Source organism: Cucurbita pepo, chromosome LG06 (assembly GCF_002806865.2).
Source record: "Cucurbita pepo subsp. pepo cultivar mu-cu-16 chromosome LG06, ASM280686v2, whole genome shotgun sequence".
Classification (NCBI taxonomy): domain Eukaryota; kingdom Viridiplantae; phylum Streptophyta; class Magnoliopsida; order Cucurbitales; family Cucurbitaceae; genus Cucurbita; species Cucurbita pepo.
This window is the reverse complement of record NC_036643.1, coordinates 3,729,443-3,746,551: the sequence shown is the minus strand read 5'-3', so window position 1 is coordinate 3,746,551 and position 17,109 is coordinate 3,729,443. Positions and strand designations below refer to the sequence as shown.

General features: G+C 36.9%; 2 protein-coding genes across 3 annotated transcripts; one reads left to right on the top strand and one right to left on the bottom strand.

Annotated features, from left to right (window-relative positions):
* Nucleotides 1-129: 129 nt before the first annotated feature.
* On the bottom strand, nucleotides 130-8,782 carry LOC111797231 (DNA topoisomerase 2-binding protein 1). Of its 2 annotated transcripts, none has more exons than XM_023680180.1 (17): nucleotides 8,471-8,782; nucleotides 8,349-8,391; nucleotides 7,916-8,037; nucleotides 7,734-7,841; nucleotides 6,555-6,699; nucleotides 6,337-6,428; nucleotides 5,620-5,713; nucleotides 5,004-5,496; nucleotides 4,676-4,827; nucleotides 4,173-4,501; nucleotides 3,506-3,670; nucleotides 2,374-2,664; nucleotides 1,834-2,238; nucleotides 1,704-1,748; nucleotides 1,536-1,621; nucleotides 980-1,073; nucleotides 130-750 (listed from the first exon to the last, which is right to left on the bottom strand). In XM_023680180.1, the coding sequence occupies exons 1-17, from the start codon at nucleotides 8,648-8,650 to the stop codon at nucleotides 673-675; spliced, it is 2,922 nt and encodes a 973-aa protein (XP_023535948.1). In that variant the 5' UTR covers nucleotides 8,651-8,782; the 3' UTR covers nucleotides 130-672. The 2 variants fall into 2 exon arrangements, with proteins under 2 accessions (XP_023535948.1, XP_023535949.1); XM_023680181.1 differs by having other exon boundaries at nucleotides 4,685-4,827.
* Nucleotides 8,783-10,177: 1,395 nt separating this feature from the next.
* On the top strand, nucleotides 10,178-13,899 carry LOC111796527. Its single transcript, XM_023679184.1, has 6 exons — nucleotides 10,178-10,729; nucleotides 10,827-10,895; nucleotides 12,193-12,297; nucleotides 12,944-13,063; nucleotides 13,194-13,283; nucleotides 13,368-13,899. Exons 1-6 carry the CDS (start codon nucleotides 10,214-10,216, stop codon nucleotides 13,482-13,484), a joined length of 1,017 nt encoding a protein of 338 aa, XP_023534952.1. The 5' UTR covers nucleotides 10,178-10,213; the 3' UTR covers nucleotides 13,485-13,899.
* The last annotated feature ends 3,210 nt before the right edge of the window (nucleotides 13,900-17,109 follow it).

Genomic DNA, 17,109 nt, shown 5'->3' with positions numbered 1-17,109 from the left:
AAAAAATCTTCCAAATGTTGTCTTTAAAAGTTTGAAACCAAGTGTATATGCAATCAATCCTCTCATCAAATTTATACCACAAATGACTAAAAGAGAATATTGAGTAATGATAAACAGACAAAAATCAAATTATCAACGTCATGCTCTCCGTCTGTCACTTTTACTTGTGCCTCGAGACTTGAATTTATAGTGAAGGGTTTAAAAACATGAATTTGTAGTAAAGAACTCAATAAAATTTCCCACGCGTATCCTAATTGGGAAATGGCAAATTCAAGTAAATGAGGAGGGATTACCTTGTAGTGAGCAGTATAAGAATCATCCATCAGCAGGTCACAAATCTTCTGTTACTTGCAAATCGGCTTAATATAGCTCAATTTTCCAGCTTACAAGTGCGAGGATGTCATTGACTCATTAGACAGTGAATAAAGCCCCATGCAACCCTCATCTTCTATTTTTTCCCCTTTTTTTCGCTTTTATTTTTTTGCCACATTGTTTTTTTACTATACAACCAATCAAGGTCCAAACATTTTCTACAACTCCTAAATGAAAATCATGTTTGAATAACATAAAACTCAAAAGGAAAAGGAAAAGCTCGAATCAAACCTTCACAGCGCGGCCCCTAGTCCTACCACCATCTTTAAAGCTTTGAGTAAAACAAGGGCAGACGTACTTTCAAATCATGCTACTCCGGGTTCGTACTCTGTCTATGAGCATTTGCCTTCCCGACAAATCCTCTTCATAACCCACAACCTACAAGTATTGAGATATTAACAGGATGGAACTAATAACCAAATAATGAGTTCGTTCCTAGTATCAATTTCAACTTCAATGATTAGCATGAAATCTTGTGAGTTGTAGTTTATTTAGTTTTCCTGAAATCAAGTCAACAGAAAAGGTGAAAATTTTCAAAAATCCATCACTACGATAGCAAGTTATAAATGACAAACACACACACACACACACACACATGCCCACACACCTGAGATTCGGTTTGCGTTTCACTAAAACCATCATATGCCCCTGCACACCCATCTCCAGTAGTAGGATCGCTGACGTCTTCTTTTCTTTCAGCTCTAAAAACATGCATGTCAAAATTCTCAGTAACTTAGTTACAAAGGGAGGTGAAATGCTCTTCTAATCAATATTTTCAGGGGAATTACACACTCAAGTTTTCGTTGTGCCAAAATCACCTTAGAAATACAGGGATTGTTTTGCTAGTTTAAAGAGTAACTTATTGCCTTTGTTTCAAGAACTGTTTTTTTTTCCATAAGAAAGAAAATTACCATTCAAGAATGGTATTTATTTCCGTATGCTGGTTTTAAGATAGCATTCGGGATGATTTGAGAGCAATTAAAATTACTACTCAAAATAACCTATTTTGAAACGAAGTGTAACCTGTATATTTCTAGGAAACAATTCATCAGTGAAGAAAAAAAAAAAAACAATTCATAACGACTTTGTTGGATGGTCCCACAAAATTTCCATTCGGCATGGTCTTTCCAAGAGAAGATCGAGAAGAAGGGGTCAAATTTTACCTTTTTAACCACTGGTTAGATGAACCACCAACTGGAGGAGCTTCTGAATGGTCTTGACCAATGACGGAACAGTCGGGCGGGAAAATCTGGTACCATTAAGGATTAAACTAAATGCAAAATAAATCAAAAGTTCATACATAATAAGCATCGATCCCAAAAGAAGGATACACTTTTGTCGCAGCCAGTCTTTCCAGGTGACTTCTGATCATGAATCTTCACAAAGAAAATGGAACAAAAGGATTTGAAAAAATAAAAATTGGAATTAGGTAATGGAATTAAAGCTCTATCCATATTTTACCTTACTCGTCTGCTCCAACAAGTCCTCAATCGCGGCAGCAACATCAGGAACGTGTGAAGTTACTACAGAAGATTTTGATGTAGTTTCTCTTGTGGAGTTCAAATTGCAGTCAAAATGAGTGAGACTCTTTCCAACAAATATAGGACGTTTTTGTATAGGTTCGTCAAGGAATTTCCGCTTTTTATTAGTAAAACTTATTTGTTCAACTTCTCCCATAGAGCTACTGTTAGTTCCAGCTGATTGATCTCTCAAGATAGCAGAATGGGTAGGGAACTGGGATTCACCTTCACCGGCTATCATTTGGCCAGCTTGTGTAGGAAACTGACTGACAGTACATAAGCCTGCCTCTCTATCTTGAGCTGTAACTTCTTTTGGACGATACAAATCAAGAGAAACAAGCTTACTCTGAAAATTTTGAATAGAAAATTATCATTCCATATCTAAGAGAAAAGAGAAAAACGCAATGGATTCTGTAGTTCTATCAGGACACGCATCAACATGAACATATATAATGAAGAGGAACAGAAATAATGAAGCTACCTGTCTGACACACTCATAGATCCATTCAGCTGTAACTGAATGTATTCCCCATTTACAAGCAGCCTCATACTTTGGCCCATCGGAAAACTTGCATATTAGATGGGTTACCTTCTTTGTCAACTTCTCCACGAACTTGGCCCCAAGTACAAAACACAGATTTCTTAACAAGACTCTATCTTTGTCTTCATATTGTGAAACACAGAACCGTATTCTTTCAAACCCAGGCAAAGGAACACAACAAGGAAGTGGAGAATAGAGAATGTGCTCATTGGTATCCGACAAACATCCATCCTTCATAACGGATTTATTTGAATAGTCAGTATAAACAAACAAAAACAAGATGAATGTTCAATAGTCATTTCAAATGTCAGTTTATAATTTCTAACACAATTAGGTTAACAATTAAAAAGAAAAAAGTAAAAATACAAATCATCAGCATTATAAAATTTCATCAAATAAATAGCATCTTCAACTCTAGCTATCAATTAAGAATTAGCTTCAAAGCTGTAATTAAACAAACACATTTAACAGAAGCATGAATATTTTCTCAATTCCTCCAATAAATAAAAGGGAAAAGTTTAATAGAAAAATATTTTAGAAGCATCAATAGCAGTCCCTATTTGTTTGTTCCCACAGGGATGTAGTCAAAACCTTTTGGAGTTCAAGGGAAGGTCATGGAAAGACTTCTTCAAATGTCAGACTCCTATTTTTGTCCATAAAGAAACCTCTCGCAAACTGATAGAACAACTCACATTTCTAAATGTAGACAAAGTGAAGAAAAAGACAGTGACAATGCATCTTTTCCACAATAGACCACCCACTATGGGATATTGTAACCACCTTCCCTAAACATTAAAATGTTAACAATGATGTAACCTATTGTATCTCCATTTTTCAATTTAATAGTATCTGTCCTTTATATTATGTGAGCCTGGCCTAACACCAAGCCAATGTCCCTTAAAATTCAAAGTTCCAATCCTAACTCAACCCATGCAATAATCCAAACTTGCAGTGGCTAAAATAAAATGTCTTGTACAGCTTTGAACGAGTTTTATGTCCAAGAAGAGAAACAGAAACCTAGCCCAATAGTAGAGCCATAAACTAGAATCACAAATAAATCAATTAAATGTACCTCTAAACATGATCGGACCCAATGACTTGACACGTATGTAGTATGAACATCTGTACTCCTTGGTATCACACCATGACATCCAACTGTGAAGTGCACTTTCTGTTTCGTATGATCCTCAACCACTTCCCCTCCCCCTTGATTTATCCATTCAACAATTTCAGCTCTCTAGTAGGAGAGAATTTAAATATGATCATCAGAATATATATCACAAATAAAATGGACAAAATTTTCAAAGGCATAATCTTAATATGCTAAATGGAAATGGTATTATTTTCAAGTGCAAAATGACATTTGGCATTATGATAAATTTTTCGAAATCATTCTTTAAACAAGATGGCAGTGTACTTGAGAATTGAGATGCAAAATAGTATATACAGCAGAATGACGTCAAAGGAACAATCGATTCAGAATTATATCTACTCCATTGACTTGCTTTCGAAATCATGGAGTTGGAGCTGGAACTGTTGAACTAGATATAGCTTTCAGAGCTGCACTAATGAACTACTTTTTTACTCAACTCATCTGATATTCAATACAAGACTCCTACTCTGCTTTTTTTCTAAAATGGATGCTATTTACCGCAATAATGTATCAAAATCCTAAGGTGCATATTGAACATTTTAGATAATGTTGCATATAATAAGAGGAAGGAATCTTCACAACATACCCGATCTTCTGGAAAGGAACTCGAAAAGCAAAATATTTTCCCCTTATAAACACATGATGACTTCCCATTTGGAACCATGACATCACGCCGCAACTTTTCTTGACTCTTGTTCATACCATTTGGTACAGAATGTTGGCTTTTCTGAGACAATTTTGTGGTCTTGTCTCCACCCACATTTGCTTCACTTTTTTCTTGAATTCTTTCCTCTATCATTGATGTCTTTCCAATTTTAGCATGAATATTTCCTTCTAGCCCATTCAATGGAATGATTGGATGAACATTAGGAACTTTATTCCGATCCATAACAATGGTGCTTGTTTTACAGGATGCTGCAGAAAGAAAAAAAAAGGTAACCAACTTGAAAAACTAGAACAAGACAAACAGGCTAGGGATTCCAAACAAATTCTGGTCATGCATCCGGATGCAAACATGCAGTATTCTGAATGAAGGAAGGTTTAAGATTGCCATTCAAAAAGATAGATATCTGAGAATATGAGCCATACATATCAAACCTTTAGGGATAAGTTCATCATAGGCCATGTGTCTGCCAAGAACGGGGATCTCCTTCTTCTGACGATCACAATCCTCAAGCCAGGTGGTTCTAACCACATGGATGACACCTGAAGCTGCAATGTCTCTAACCTCTTTTTTCTCCCTGCAATTTGACATACGGAGACCAATTTCAAATTGTTAGGATAGATCATTCGAATGAAATTAAAAAGGTCACTGCACAGCCAAGCTTATAAATTAAAGAAATACAGTTCACAAAATTATGCTTCAATTACACGTGACCATGAGCCACAAGAATAAAAAGCATACAAGTAAAATTACATTTCTGACGGATTTCCAACAATTATATGTGTTAACTTGTCATTGAACAGCATGTACCGGGAGCCTCCACCTCTGAGAATCATATTCACAATCTTCCGCATCTCAGAAGCTTCAAACCCAACAACTTTTATTCTACATGCTGACAAATATAGGTCGTTGTCTTCAGATTGAAAGTCATTTGCAATGCAATTTTCAGTGTTTTCTTCGTTCTTTGCCATTGTAACTGGCACTTCAACATCAACCTCATTTATAAAATGAGAAGCATCTGAAAACATAGACGTGCTCTGTGAAAGAGTAGCTTCTAAATCCATATCTGAAAACCCAGGGCCAGAAACAGCTGAGAAATTTGAATCAGCAATAAATGAGGACGGTGCAGCTTGCACGTTCCCATTAACCTTATCTTGGCTATTGTGAGAAGTCAAGCAACCCCTTGCCATTTTATTTGAAGTTGCAGAAACGCTACCAACAGGGTACAACTCCTCATTAAGACATGCTATCAATTAAAAGGAGCACAAATGGAATTGAAAATAAGTTAGCAAATTAACAAAATTGTTTGACAACTGTCAACTATTCAAAAATCATTATGGGTTTTCAAATATACAACCCGAATTACTACCTCTTCTAACTATGGACTGATCAAACCATTTCCGAGTAACAATATTGATATGACCCCATGTTCGTGCAACCTTGTACTTGTCACCTTCAGGAGCTTACTTAACCATTAAGGAGAACTTTTTATTCAAACAAAAATATCTAACGCCAGGAAGTAAACATGCTATTGCTACCACTTAGAAATGGATTGACAATGCAGGCAGCATGCTTACAATAACCATACAAATAAACATTCGTGAATGGTTAGTCATTCCCATCTCTCAACTTGAAATAGAAACTAGAGAGATTGTCGAGAAATACAAAAATGTGAACAATCTTGATCTTGGAATAAGCCAGTATCTCATTCACCACTCACGTCATCTCACGTTCTCTTAAGATTGTTCTAAGAGATGTGAAAAAGAAACTACAGCCATAAAAGATCACTACAAGCACGTCATAAGTGAGTTGACCGACATTGGGTTGGGTCATTACTACCAGATGGGAAAGGATCATGAATGATCAAGTCAATACTCGTATATCAGTACAACTATTTTGCGGAGTGCTGATCCAAAGACATATTGTTCAAAGTTAATTGTGTTTATTACTAATTATATCCATATCCCTTTATTCTGTAACTTATGCTGAAGTAAGATATTTTTCAGTATATAAATTTGACCGACTCAAATGAAAAAGAGAGTGCAAAATCAAAAGTGATGTCAAGAAAAAACTGCAAAAAGGATATACTACATATCAAATGTGTACACTTTCTTGTAAGATCGGCAGAATATCTTCCACCATTTTGCAAGATAAGCTTTTCGATCTCCTTGCGCTCATCTGAGACCCAGAAATGTTGAAAAAAACAATTTTATAGAATGTCCCAAAAGGACCAGAAATGTTCTTTAAAAAATACAGGAAAACAATTTTCCCTGAGAAGGAATAAAATATTGCAAAACTCATAACCTGCGGGAATTCTAGATACCGAAATATTCAATCCAGAAAATGGAAGGACTCGATATCCATCCTGTGGCACTACACGATGTTCAATCCAGCACTGCTGTAACCAAGCAATTGTGACAATAGGTTTCTTTGAAATGTTAAGTGCCCACTGCAAACAGAAATAATAACAGAATAGTGTCTGTCAAAATCTTTGCAATAACATTTCGGGTAGAATAAAATTAAAATCCATCATTATATCTATTGCACATATAACTATTAGATTAAATCATGCTAACCACCCAATGTCCAAGCATGCCTAACTGATCCACCACCTTCAGTTCAAGACAATCATTCTACCATCAACCAGAAAAATTCAGCTTCTTCCAAAAGTTAACATATAGGATACGCATCATAAAAGACTGAATTATAATGTATCAAACTGAAACCTTCCTTTACTTAATAGAACAAGTGTGTAAGGTATCTCAATATAACCTAGCATGGATTTCAGGGTAGAGAACAAGAGAAGAAACAGGGAATGCAGATTCAAAAATACATAAGCTTTGGTCAGTTAAATCATCCATCACCTACTGTTACCGTATAGCCAGCAACTCACCATATTCAATCAGTACAAAAAAAATTAACCAATTTCTTAAATCAAAGAAAAAGAGTGTTCCTACATTAATTTAGAAGTTCGGTGAAGTAGCATCCTTGACTTCATTATGATACATAGGATAAATATTTCAAGTTCAGAAAAGTGATTTCATTCAGTAGCTCTTTGTTGCCCTTTTTCTTTTGAATAAGAACGACATTGAGCATTAGTTATGCCCTACTTGATGACTCCAATTATGTAGCAGGCAGAAGATTTTGAACTTTATTTTCACAATTGCTTTGTGTTGCGATAATGATGATTGCAAAATGTTTTTTGCCTTTCCTCGTGATTCCTTCTAGTAGTTTAGTTACGGCTATGACATTTTTTGTATTTCTCATATCATCGCAAGAATTCTAGGTAATAAATTACAAGTGTTTCAAATAATCATGAATGTTCATCTTTTCAGATGTGCAAATATTTCAAGGAGTTATCTTTCGATATGAAACAAAATTGATGTTTCAACTATCACAAATCCTTTCCTTTCCAACCCCACTCCCCACGCCTAAACGATCCTCTAACAATAAATTGCAATGCGATAATTCAAGCAACACAACCTTGTATTTTGCAGCCAAAGCATTCTTCGCGATGACAAAGCTGACATCTGCAGATGCTCTCGTCTGCAATACTCCTCCCATTGCATTAACTAACTTCCCTATCTCAACCTGCAATTTTGTGTGATCATTTAGAAATAAATTTCCGTACAAAAGAGGGGGAAATGGAACATTAGGCAACGTACCTTTTCATCTGCCTGAAAACCAGATGCAAGAATTTTCACACCATCCATAGCAAGGCAGCAAGTAAAACCCTGCTGAGGAAGGGGTCTGTTCTCTTTTGCACATGACATCACGCACTGAGGACCTTCCCAATAACAGAAACTCAATTCGTCAGCGACCCATCTCTAACAATAAATTGCAATGCGATATGAGCACCAAGTACCAGGCGTCCGACTGAAATGAGAATTTCAAACAACTATGTTTGCCTATTCGAAAAGCAAGACAACAATGAAGTGTATATTACACAGTCACTGGGCTGCTGTGTATGTACATTGAGAAATTTATAGTGGTAATAATCGAGACCTTCAATGTACTACTAATTTCACTCCCAATTCGAAAATTGCACTCCAAAAAAATGTCAGAACTATAAATTAACCAAACCGGCAACAACCATACCTAACAAATTGCATCCCTTCGAACGAAGATCCTCAAACTTTTCCTGGAAGACAAAATAACAGACCAATAAACACATAGCCAATCCGAAATAAGGTCATAAATTGAACATGAAATCTTCCTACGTGATCGGCTGATGAGATAACATGATAATCTTTAGGGCCGTTTCGAGCAGGATCACAACAGAGGAAAACCTCAGCCCCATTCTGCTTCAAAGCGTCGTGAAGAGCGTCGAATATCTCCGGAGCGACAAGATTGCGGGACACGAACACATTGACTCCGGCGAACGGCTTCGGCTTCAACATCTCGGCCGTTGCCTCGCCTACTTCCTCTCTCGATCGAACTCCGACGAGAGAAAGGATTTTGGACTGTCACTGAAACTCGCTGTGGAACTGTGAATTGAGAAATCAAACGAAGGAAATGGGGAAGTGTAAATGGCGGGAAGGGTTTTCTTAGATGACGCTGTAGCCAATCCATCCGTATTTATACTTCGTTGACTAGTCAACCAGTAGATTTTATTGTAAAAACAATTTCAATATAATTTGTTTAATAAATTAATAAAAATATCACATCTTTATATTTTACCTCCATTCTATTTTTTAATAATGTCTTTACCATTTTAGAATAAATTCAAAAACAATACTTAATAAAATTTCATTAAAAAATTGAGAGTATTTTTATCGATGATGTAGATCAATTATAAATTGAGTTGAGAAGGTAAATAATTATTTACCAGGGTAATATTATCAAATTCATATGCAAGACATGTGACAGCTAAATTTAAAATTAATTTTAAAAATTGAGAGTATTTTTATCGATGTACATCAATTATAAATTGAGTTGAGAAGGTAAATAATTATTTACCAGGGTAATATTATCAAATTCATATGATGCAAGACATGTGACAACTAAATTTAAAATTTTTAATCTTATAGTCGAAAATATAATTAAGGGTGTACATGGTACGGTCGGATTGGGTTGAGATAAATTTTTTTTTACCAACCAAAAATTTTAAGTTTGTTAGACACCAATGCGTCGGTGAAAACTGAAGACTTAAGAGAGTGGGAGATGAGGACATTGATGTTAAACATGGATGTTGAAGCCTCGAGGCGATGGGCAATGGGAGGGAGCTGAGCAGTGATATGACTAATTGTACGTGTATAGTGATTTGTGTCCTAGGCCGCTGCAACGAGTGGTGGGCGTATGTGTATGCGTGGAAAAAATATATGTTTGGGCATGAAGTTGGGCTTAACCTCTCCTACTACAGTTTTTTTCTTTTTTACTTAATCGGGTTGGGTCGGGTTGACCTGATTCTTTGCACAATAAACCTTTATCCAACCTAAATTATATGTCGTCCTTAAAATAACAACAGAAAATCGATTCAAAATGCTATCTGATTCAATCCAATCCTTATAATTCGGGTTAGGTTATTGGGTCCTCATATCTTACCAACTAGTGAGATCCTCAAATATAATATTTTAATTAATTTTATTAAGTTTAAATGGTTAAATTATGATTTAACACCAAATAGTCATAAATCTTTTTTAAAATGTGATATAAAAAAATACAGACAGTAATTTTTTTTAAATAATTTAAAGGTTGAGAATGAGCTCGGAATTTTAAGATAATAATTAGTGTTTTATTTAATTTTTTTTCGAATAAATAATAATAAAATAAAATAAAAAAACAAAACAAAAACAAAGCAAGAACAATAATTTTATTTTTCTTTTTATTAAAAAAAAACACGGAAAACTAATGAGGATTTTATATTTTTTTTAATAAATATATTATATATAATATTATTTTACTACCTTTTAAAAAAAAAATTATCCATCCGACAATATCCATCTACAAACTCCAATCCCGCCATGAACTCCACCGTTTTTCTCCTCTCGTCGCCGTTGCCGCCGGCCACAATCCACCGGCTACGACCTCCTTCCATTTCCGCCGCAAGTTCTCTTCCACACCTCCTTAGTTTTCCCTACCGAAAATCTACTCCCTCTGCATCCCCCCTCTTCGTCCCTAGAAGAAACCCTTTCCGCGTCTTCTCCGATGACGGCGACGGAGATAGCGGCGGCCCCGATGACTACGATATGTACGACGACGAAATGGAAGAAGTCGACAACAAGAAAGATTTCGACATCGAGTACGATACTCTAGCCGCGGCGGCTGCGGCTGCGGCTGCGGGTTCTGAAGGCGTCGGCGACGAGAATATCTCGATTGTGCAGAGCAAAAGCTTCGTATCGACGCAGGGATGGGATTCGGAGATGATCGTGGATTATAGGATAAATGAAGAGGAGTTTCATAAGATTAGTTTGTTGCACTGTGATTTCTTCATTAGGAAGCCGCCGGATCCTGACAATGATGTTTATGATTTCAGAGAGGTTAGTGGCTGTTTTGCGTAATTCAATTCAATTCTTGCTTTCGCAGATTCATATGATAGTTGAAATAATTATTCGTTGATGTGTATTGTGGCTGTAGATGTATGTTACTCCTCCTGACACTGATGTTTATGCTATCCCCAAAGTTCTTGCTCCAATGCCTCAGAAGGTACCATTCTTTGTGTTCATATACATCAAGAACATGTAAACTGTCTATTTTGGTCCTGAATTTTGGATTAGAAGACTATTTGAACCAGTTTCATTACTGATTAGCAAATTATTCATCAGAAACTTGGGATGTTCATTTAGCTTGTTGACCGATAATCGTTTATGTAACGGCTTAAGTCCACCGCTAGTGGATACTGTTCTCTTTGGGTTTTTCCTTTCGGGATTTCCCTCAAGGTTGTAAAACGCGTCTGGTAGGGAGTGGTTTCCACACCCTTATAAAGAATGTTTCATTTTCTTCCCAAACCGAGGTAGGATCTCACAATCCACCCGATTTAGGGACCATTGTCCTCGTTGACACCCGTTTCCTTCTCCAATCGATGTGGGACCCCCCAATTCACCTCCCTTTGGAGTTCAGTGTTCTTGTTGGCACACCGTCTTGTGTCCACCCCTCGCCTCGTGTGTCCTTGTTGGCACACCGCCTCATGTCCACCTCCTTCGGGGTTCAGCCTCCACGCTGGCACATTGCCTGGTGTCTGGCTTTGATACCATTTGTGACAGCCCAAGCTCACCGCTAGCGATATTGTCCTCTTTGGGCTTTCCCTTCTAGGCTTTCTCTCAAGTTTTTAAAACGCGTCTACTAGTGGTTTCCACACCCTTATGAAGAATGTTTCATTCTCTTCCCCAACCGATGTGAGGTCTCACAATCCATCCCTTTCAGGAGCCAGTGTTCTCGCCCACACTCGTTCCCTTCTCCAATCGACCCCCAACCCACCCCCTTCAGGGCCCAGTGTCCTTGTTGACACACCGCCTCGTGTCTACCCCCTCTCGCCTCGTGTGTTTCTGTTAGCATACCGTCTCGTGTCCACCCCCTTCGGGGCTTAGCCTCCTCGCTGGCACATCGCCTGGTGTCTGATTCTGATACCAATTGTAACAGCCCAAACCTACTGCTAGTAAATATTCTCCTCTTTGGACTTTCCCCTTCGGGCTTTTCCTCAAGGTTTTAAAACGAGATTGCTAGGGAGAGGTTTACACACCCTTATAAAGAATGTTTCGTTCTCCTCCCCAACGAATGAGGAATCTGACCGTTTATGTTTTTGTTAAATGATTGTTGAAAAAATTGACAGTTAATTTCTTGGAAAGATTTGTGACTAAAACGGACTTATTGTACGTTAAGGGACCTAAACATAACTTCTAAAAGTTTAGAGATCATTATGGAACAAACATCATAGTTCAAGATATTATGATGCATAAGGATTGATTTTATTTGTGTATGGTCTTACTTTTCTTCACAACTGCAGTATATTAGATGTGCTCAGAGTGATTACGGATGCTACAATGTCACAGAACCACCCATTGATGCACCTAGAGATCCATTATACAAGTCTGAGAAGGAGGTTCTTAAGGTAAGGGTACACTCAGGGCTTTGGTATTTGTTCACTCTTTTCTTAATTTCTAGAGAAAATGATGATAATTTCAAATGGGATTCTACCATACTTCATTATTTCATTGACTCAGGGCTATGTATATTGAAGATTATAGGAATGCAGTTAGTTGACATTTCTTTGTAAATCGGAGTATGGGGTTTCCGATAGAATATTAGAATAGAAGTAGTCGGTAGGACATGAGAAATGCTGCTCGTAGACTCAGTAATGGTAACAACCCAAGCCCACCGCTAGTAGATATTGTCCACTTTAGGCTTCCCCTACCGGGCTTCCCTTCAAGGTTTTTAAAACACTTTTGCTAGGGGGAGGTTTCCACGCCCTTATAAAGAATGCTTTGTTCTCCCATATCGATTGGAGAGGAGAATGAAACATTCTTTATAAGAGTGTGGAAACCTCTTCCCAGCAGACGCGTTCTAAAAACCTCGAGAGGAAACTCGAAAGGGAAAACTGAAAGCGGATAATATCTGCTAGTGGTGGACTTGGGCGGTTACAATAATGCACGAAAGTCAAGTTTATATGCTCGTGATTATCCTTATGTTATCTGTCAGGGATGGGAATGTGACAGATTTAAGGACTTTTGTGTGAGCAATTCGTTTCTCTTTTGCAGGTATTCTTGACGAAGCACTTCAGAAACCGAAGGCTGGGTGACCCGGAATTCGTCCTAGACTTCGAGGAAATATATGTGATCGATTCAAAAACTAAGTCAATCACCAGGGCTAAAGTCTTGGTAAGACTCTTTGTTCTTGGGTTCTGCACTGTTTCGACGATAAGTTCAAAACTCGAGGTCGAAGAGTAGTTTTCAGGCTGCTTCCTATCTGTTAAAGTAGCTTAAAATACTTCCCTTTGCTCTCATGTAGGTCACAGTTCCAGGCGGACGAGCTAGGGACAGGAGAAGCGACTTACTTGTCGTTCGGGATAATGGGAACTCTTTCAAGATTATCCATTCGGTATCGGTTTCTTATCTACCTGATTTCTGCAGCATTCTCTGCTCTGTTTTTTTCTTAATCCCCTGTACTTTTGATGCAATATAGAGCGAACGAGATGATCCGACCACGGTGATAGAGAAGGAAGAGTGGACGAAAACTAGACAAGATATGGAGAGACATCTTAGAAAGCTAAGGGACTTCAGCATTTCAAATTGGTTTTAAACAACCATGCAAAAGTTATTGTTTTGAAGTTTAAAGGTTGACATGAACGAGACATCCAGATTACCTGTCATGACGTTTCTCTCGTGCGAGTTCTCGACAGATCTCCTGCTCCATGCCCTCGTGATAGGTAATGTTTTCGGTTACGGCTAGTTACTTACACTTGCAATGATTGATCTTTCGGGTTCGTTCTACTCGCTTTCGTTCTTCGTCATCGTTAATCTAGGAAAGCTAGCTTTTTATAGATTTGTAATGCTTAGAAAAGAAAAAATGGTTGCATCTTTGGGCTGTTTGCTGCAGTTGTCGGTTCTATTTTGATTAACCATTGTAAGAAAATTTTGAATTCTTGTGTTATATGAGGTTAGAACTGCTGTGAACTGATGCAATTTGAAGCAAAGAAACATTCATAACTGTCCAATGGTCTATAGCTTTCAGTGATGGTATTTTTCGATTATAAGGCGAGACCCTTTGTGAAAACTTCTCTTTGATAGACGCGTTTTATAACATTGCGGGGGAGACCTTGTAAGGAATGTCTAAAGATGACAATATCTGCTAGCGATGAGCTTAAACTGTTAGAAATGGTATTAGAGTTAGACACTGGATGGTGTACCAGCGAGGACGCTGGCCCCCAAGAGGGTGGATTATGAGATCTCACATCGGTTGGAGAGGGGAACGAAACATTTCTTATAAGGATGTGGAAACTTCTCTTTAGCAGAAGCGTTTTAAAACTTCAAGAGGAAGCCCTCGAAGGGAAAGTCTAAAGAGGACGATATCTGCTAGCGATGAGCTTGAGCTGTTACAAATGGTTCTAGAGTCAAACATTGGACGGTGTGCTAGTGAGGACGTTGGCCCCTAAGGGGGTGGATTGTGAGATCCCACATCGGTTAAAGAGGGGAAACGAAACATTCCATACAAGCGTGTGGAAACCTCTCCTGAGGAGAAGTGTTTTAAAACTTCAAGGGGAAACCCTTGAAGGGAAAATCTGTCAGCGATGGGCTTAGGCTGTTGCACTCTTCGTAGCGCTCGGGTTTGTTAAGATATAACCTATGGTAAAATATTAGCAGCTTGAACGTCTATCCTCAAAGGAAGGAGTAATGACGAGGGGGTCGAGAAACTCGCTCAATAATGAAATTTATGATTGTTTAGACACATTTATGAAGTCTAATAAAGGCTCGTTTATTTTGTTTAATTTGAAACACAAACAATTAGTGACGACGCCAATAGCCCAACTTATCAAGAGTACGACCTAGCCTTAATTGGCCTTGTGAGGTCACCGTTGAACCAAAAATAATAAATACATAAATTTAAGATCGAATTTATTTTTTAATTACTTCAAAAAGTATTTTGTGTGCAAATTTTTGTTCGTAAGCATCAACGTCAAGCAATCTCACTTTTTCGGCTTAAAAATTGCATTATTGGAACGTTAAGTGGTTCGAGATTCAGGGTGTTGTCACTATAACCGAACATGGGAGGAAGATCATTTATACCGATATTGACAAATCGTGATGTCCCACATTCGTTGGGGAGGAGAACAAAACACGTGTAAAAACCTTCTCCAAGTAGACGCGTTTTAAAGCTTTAGCTTTGAGGGGAAGCCCAAAAGGGAAAGCCCAAAGAGGACAATATCTGCTGCGGGTGGATCTGGGTCGTTATAAGATCAGTTTTCGGACAATAGGTATACTTGAAGAATTCCAATAGTTATGTATTAACGTTCTAGCAAAAACACTTGTTTGCGGTAAAAATATCAAGTTCACCGGAGTAAATTTTAGCGAACTGTGCTGTTACGCTTAATTAAGATAGTAAATTATACGTTTAATCCATAAATTTTTTAAATTTAAGTTAAATGGATAATTTAATTTTAAAAGGTATCTAATGACGTCTACCCTTTTAGGTTTAATAGAGACAAGTTTATATTTATTTATTTATTTTATATTTAATTAGTCATCAAAATTATAATTTTATATTGATATATTTAATTTTTTTTAAATTTATTAGCTTATCGAAAATTTAATATCATACACAAATTTTAATTTTATATTTAATAGATTTTATTTTTTAATATGTTGAGGACCCAATTGCAAAATATGAATTTCATAGGCCAAACATATAATTTAACCAAAATCACGGGTTTATTGGAAAAATCTTGGGAGACCACCCAAAATTTCGAGTTAATTAGGTTGATGATCGGAGCCATCAGAATAGAGTTGTCCTTTAAAAAAAGTATTTAATTTTTTTTTTTTTTACCGATCAACAATACATATTACATTAATATTAAAATTTTATAAAATTCAAATATCAAACATTTACAAGTCAAAATACATCAGTTACAAATATTAAATATTCTAAATCTTTTAAAATATAAGGTCTAGTTGACCTGGGATTTAACCTTTTGGTTAGGTTGACCCGACCAAAAAAATGTCAACCCGCAAACAACGGAACCAAATTTTCTATTTTTATAAAAATCCAACCCAACCCAAACCGAAAACAAAATCTAAGCCAACCCCATCTTTATGGTTTGGGTTCAAATAGTTCGAGTTGATCCGATTATCGAGCCATATAAATTCGAGCATTAACATAATGGATAAGATACTAATCGTCACTCTAAAAGTCAGCCTCGAGAGTATAATCTACTTGGCTTTTCAAAAGCACGAGGAAAACAATACATTCTCCATTATATTCCATATCGAAAATCTGAATTCGAGAATATAAGCATCTATCTAAAGCAAAACCCTAATTTAAAAAAGGTAATGAAATTACCAAAATGTACAAATTGCAGCCTCATTTCACCAAAATGCCAGGGGAAAAGGGTATCTAAAGCAAACCCTAATTTTTATTTTTAATTTTTTTTTAATTTATTAATTAAAAACAAGAAATAAATAAACCCATGAAATTGAGAAAATTGAAGGTGTTGATTAGATTGATTGTGATTTGTTGGTTAAAAGAATGGGTTAGGGTTAGGGTTAGGGTTAGGGTTAGGGTTAGGGTTAGGGTTTGAAGGGCTTTCAAAAATCCAGTTTTGACTGTGAATTCATTATTTCTTTCTCTTTTTTATGTTAAAAAGTGACTTAGAAAATGGTTTGTCCCCTTTGCCATTTTGGCTCATGTTCTTTCCCCATCTCTTTCTTCACCCAAAAACCCTTTTGATTCTTTGATTTGATGGTTAAGATTTGTTCTCATCACTTATCCTATGCTGTGAGCTTGACACCTGTCCTTTTAGGGCTTCCCCTTTAAACCCTTTTGTTTTCTTTCCAAATACTTCCCTAATACTAACCCTAGATTAGGTGTATGTTCACACGGTCGACGTCACGAACATAGCTCAATTAGTTAAAGTCTTATAACCCTAGTTAGAACAAAAAGTTTGTTAGTTTGAGCATCTATAGCTTAATGGATGAGATACTCGTTCGTTGCCGTTCCCTACGATCGAGGATTGGTTGATCTCTAATCTTGTGTTTTATTGCATCAATAAAATACGTGGGCAAAACATGTAAGGATTGGTGTAGTTACTCATAGGGACATATTGTAACAGCCCAAGCCCACTGTTAGTAGATATTGTCTGTTTTGACTTGTTACGTATTGTCGTCAGCCTTACAGTTTTAAAACGTGTCTACTAGGGAGAAGTTTCCACACC

Bases quoted from the DNA above. Each gene is read 5' to 3' on its own strand.
- LOC111797231 (XM_023680180.1), bottom strand. From the start codon at position 8,650: ATGTTGAAGCCGAAGCCGTTCGCCGGAGTCAATGTGTTCGTGTCCCGC. The intron at 7,842-7,915 runs GTACGTTGCCTA...ACAAAATTGCAG, and splicing joins GTTTTCAGGCAGATGAAAAG to GTTGAGATAGGGAAGTTAGT. The intron at 6,429-6,554 runs GTTATGAGTTTT...TCTGGGTCTCAG, and splicing joins GGTATCTAGAATTCCCGCAG to ATGAGCGCAAGGAGATCGAA.
- LOC111796527 (XM_023679184.1), top strand. From the start codon at position 10,214: ATGAACTCCACCGTTTTTCTCCTCTCGTCGCCGTTGCCGCCGGCCACA. The intron at 10,896-12,192 runs GTACCATTCTTT...TCACAACTGCAG, and splicing joins TTGCTCCAATGCCTCAGAAG to TATATTAGATGTGCTCAGAG. The intron at 13,284-13,367 runs GTATCGGTTTCT...GATGCAATATAG, and splicing joins CTTTCAAGATTATCCATTCG to AGCGAACGAGATGATCCGAC.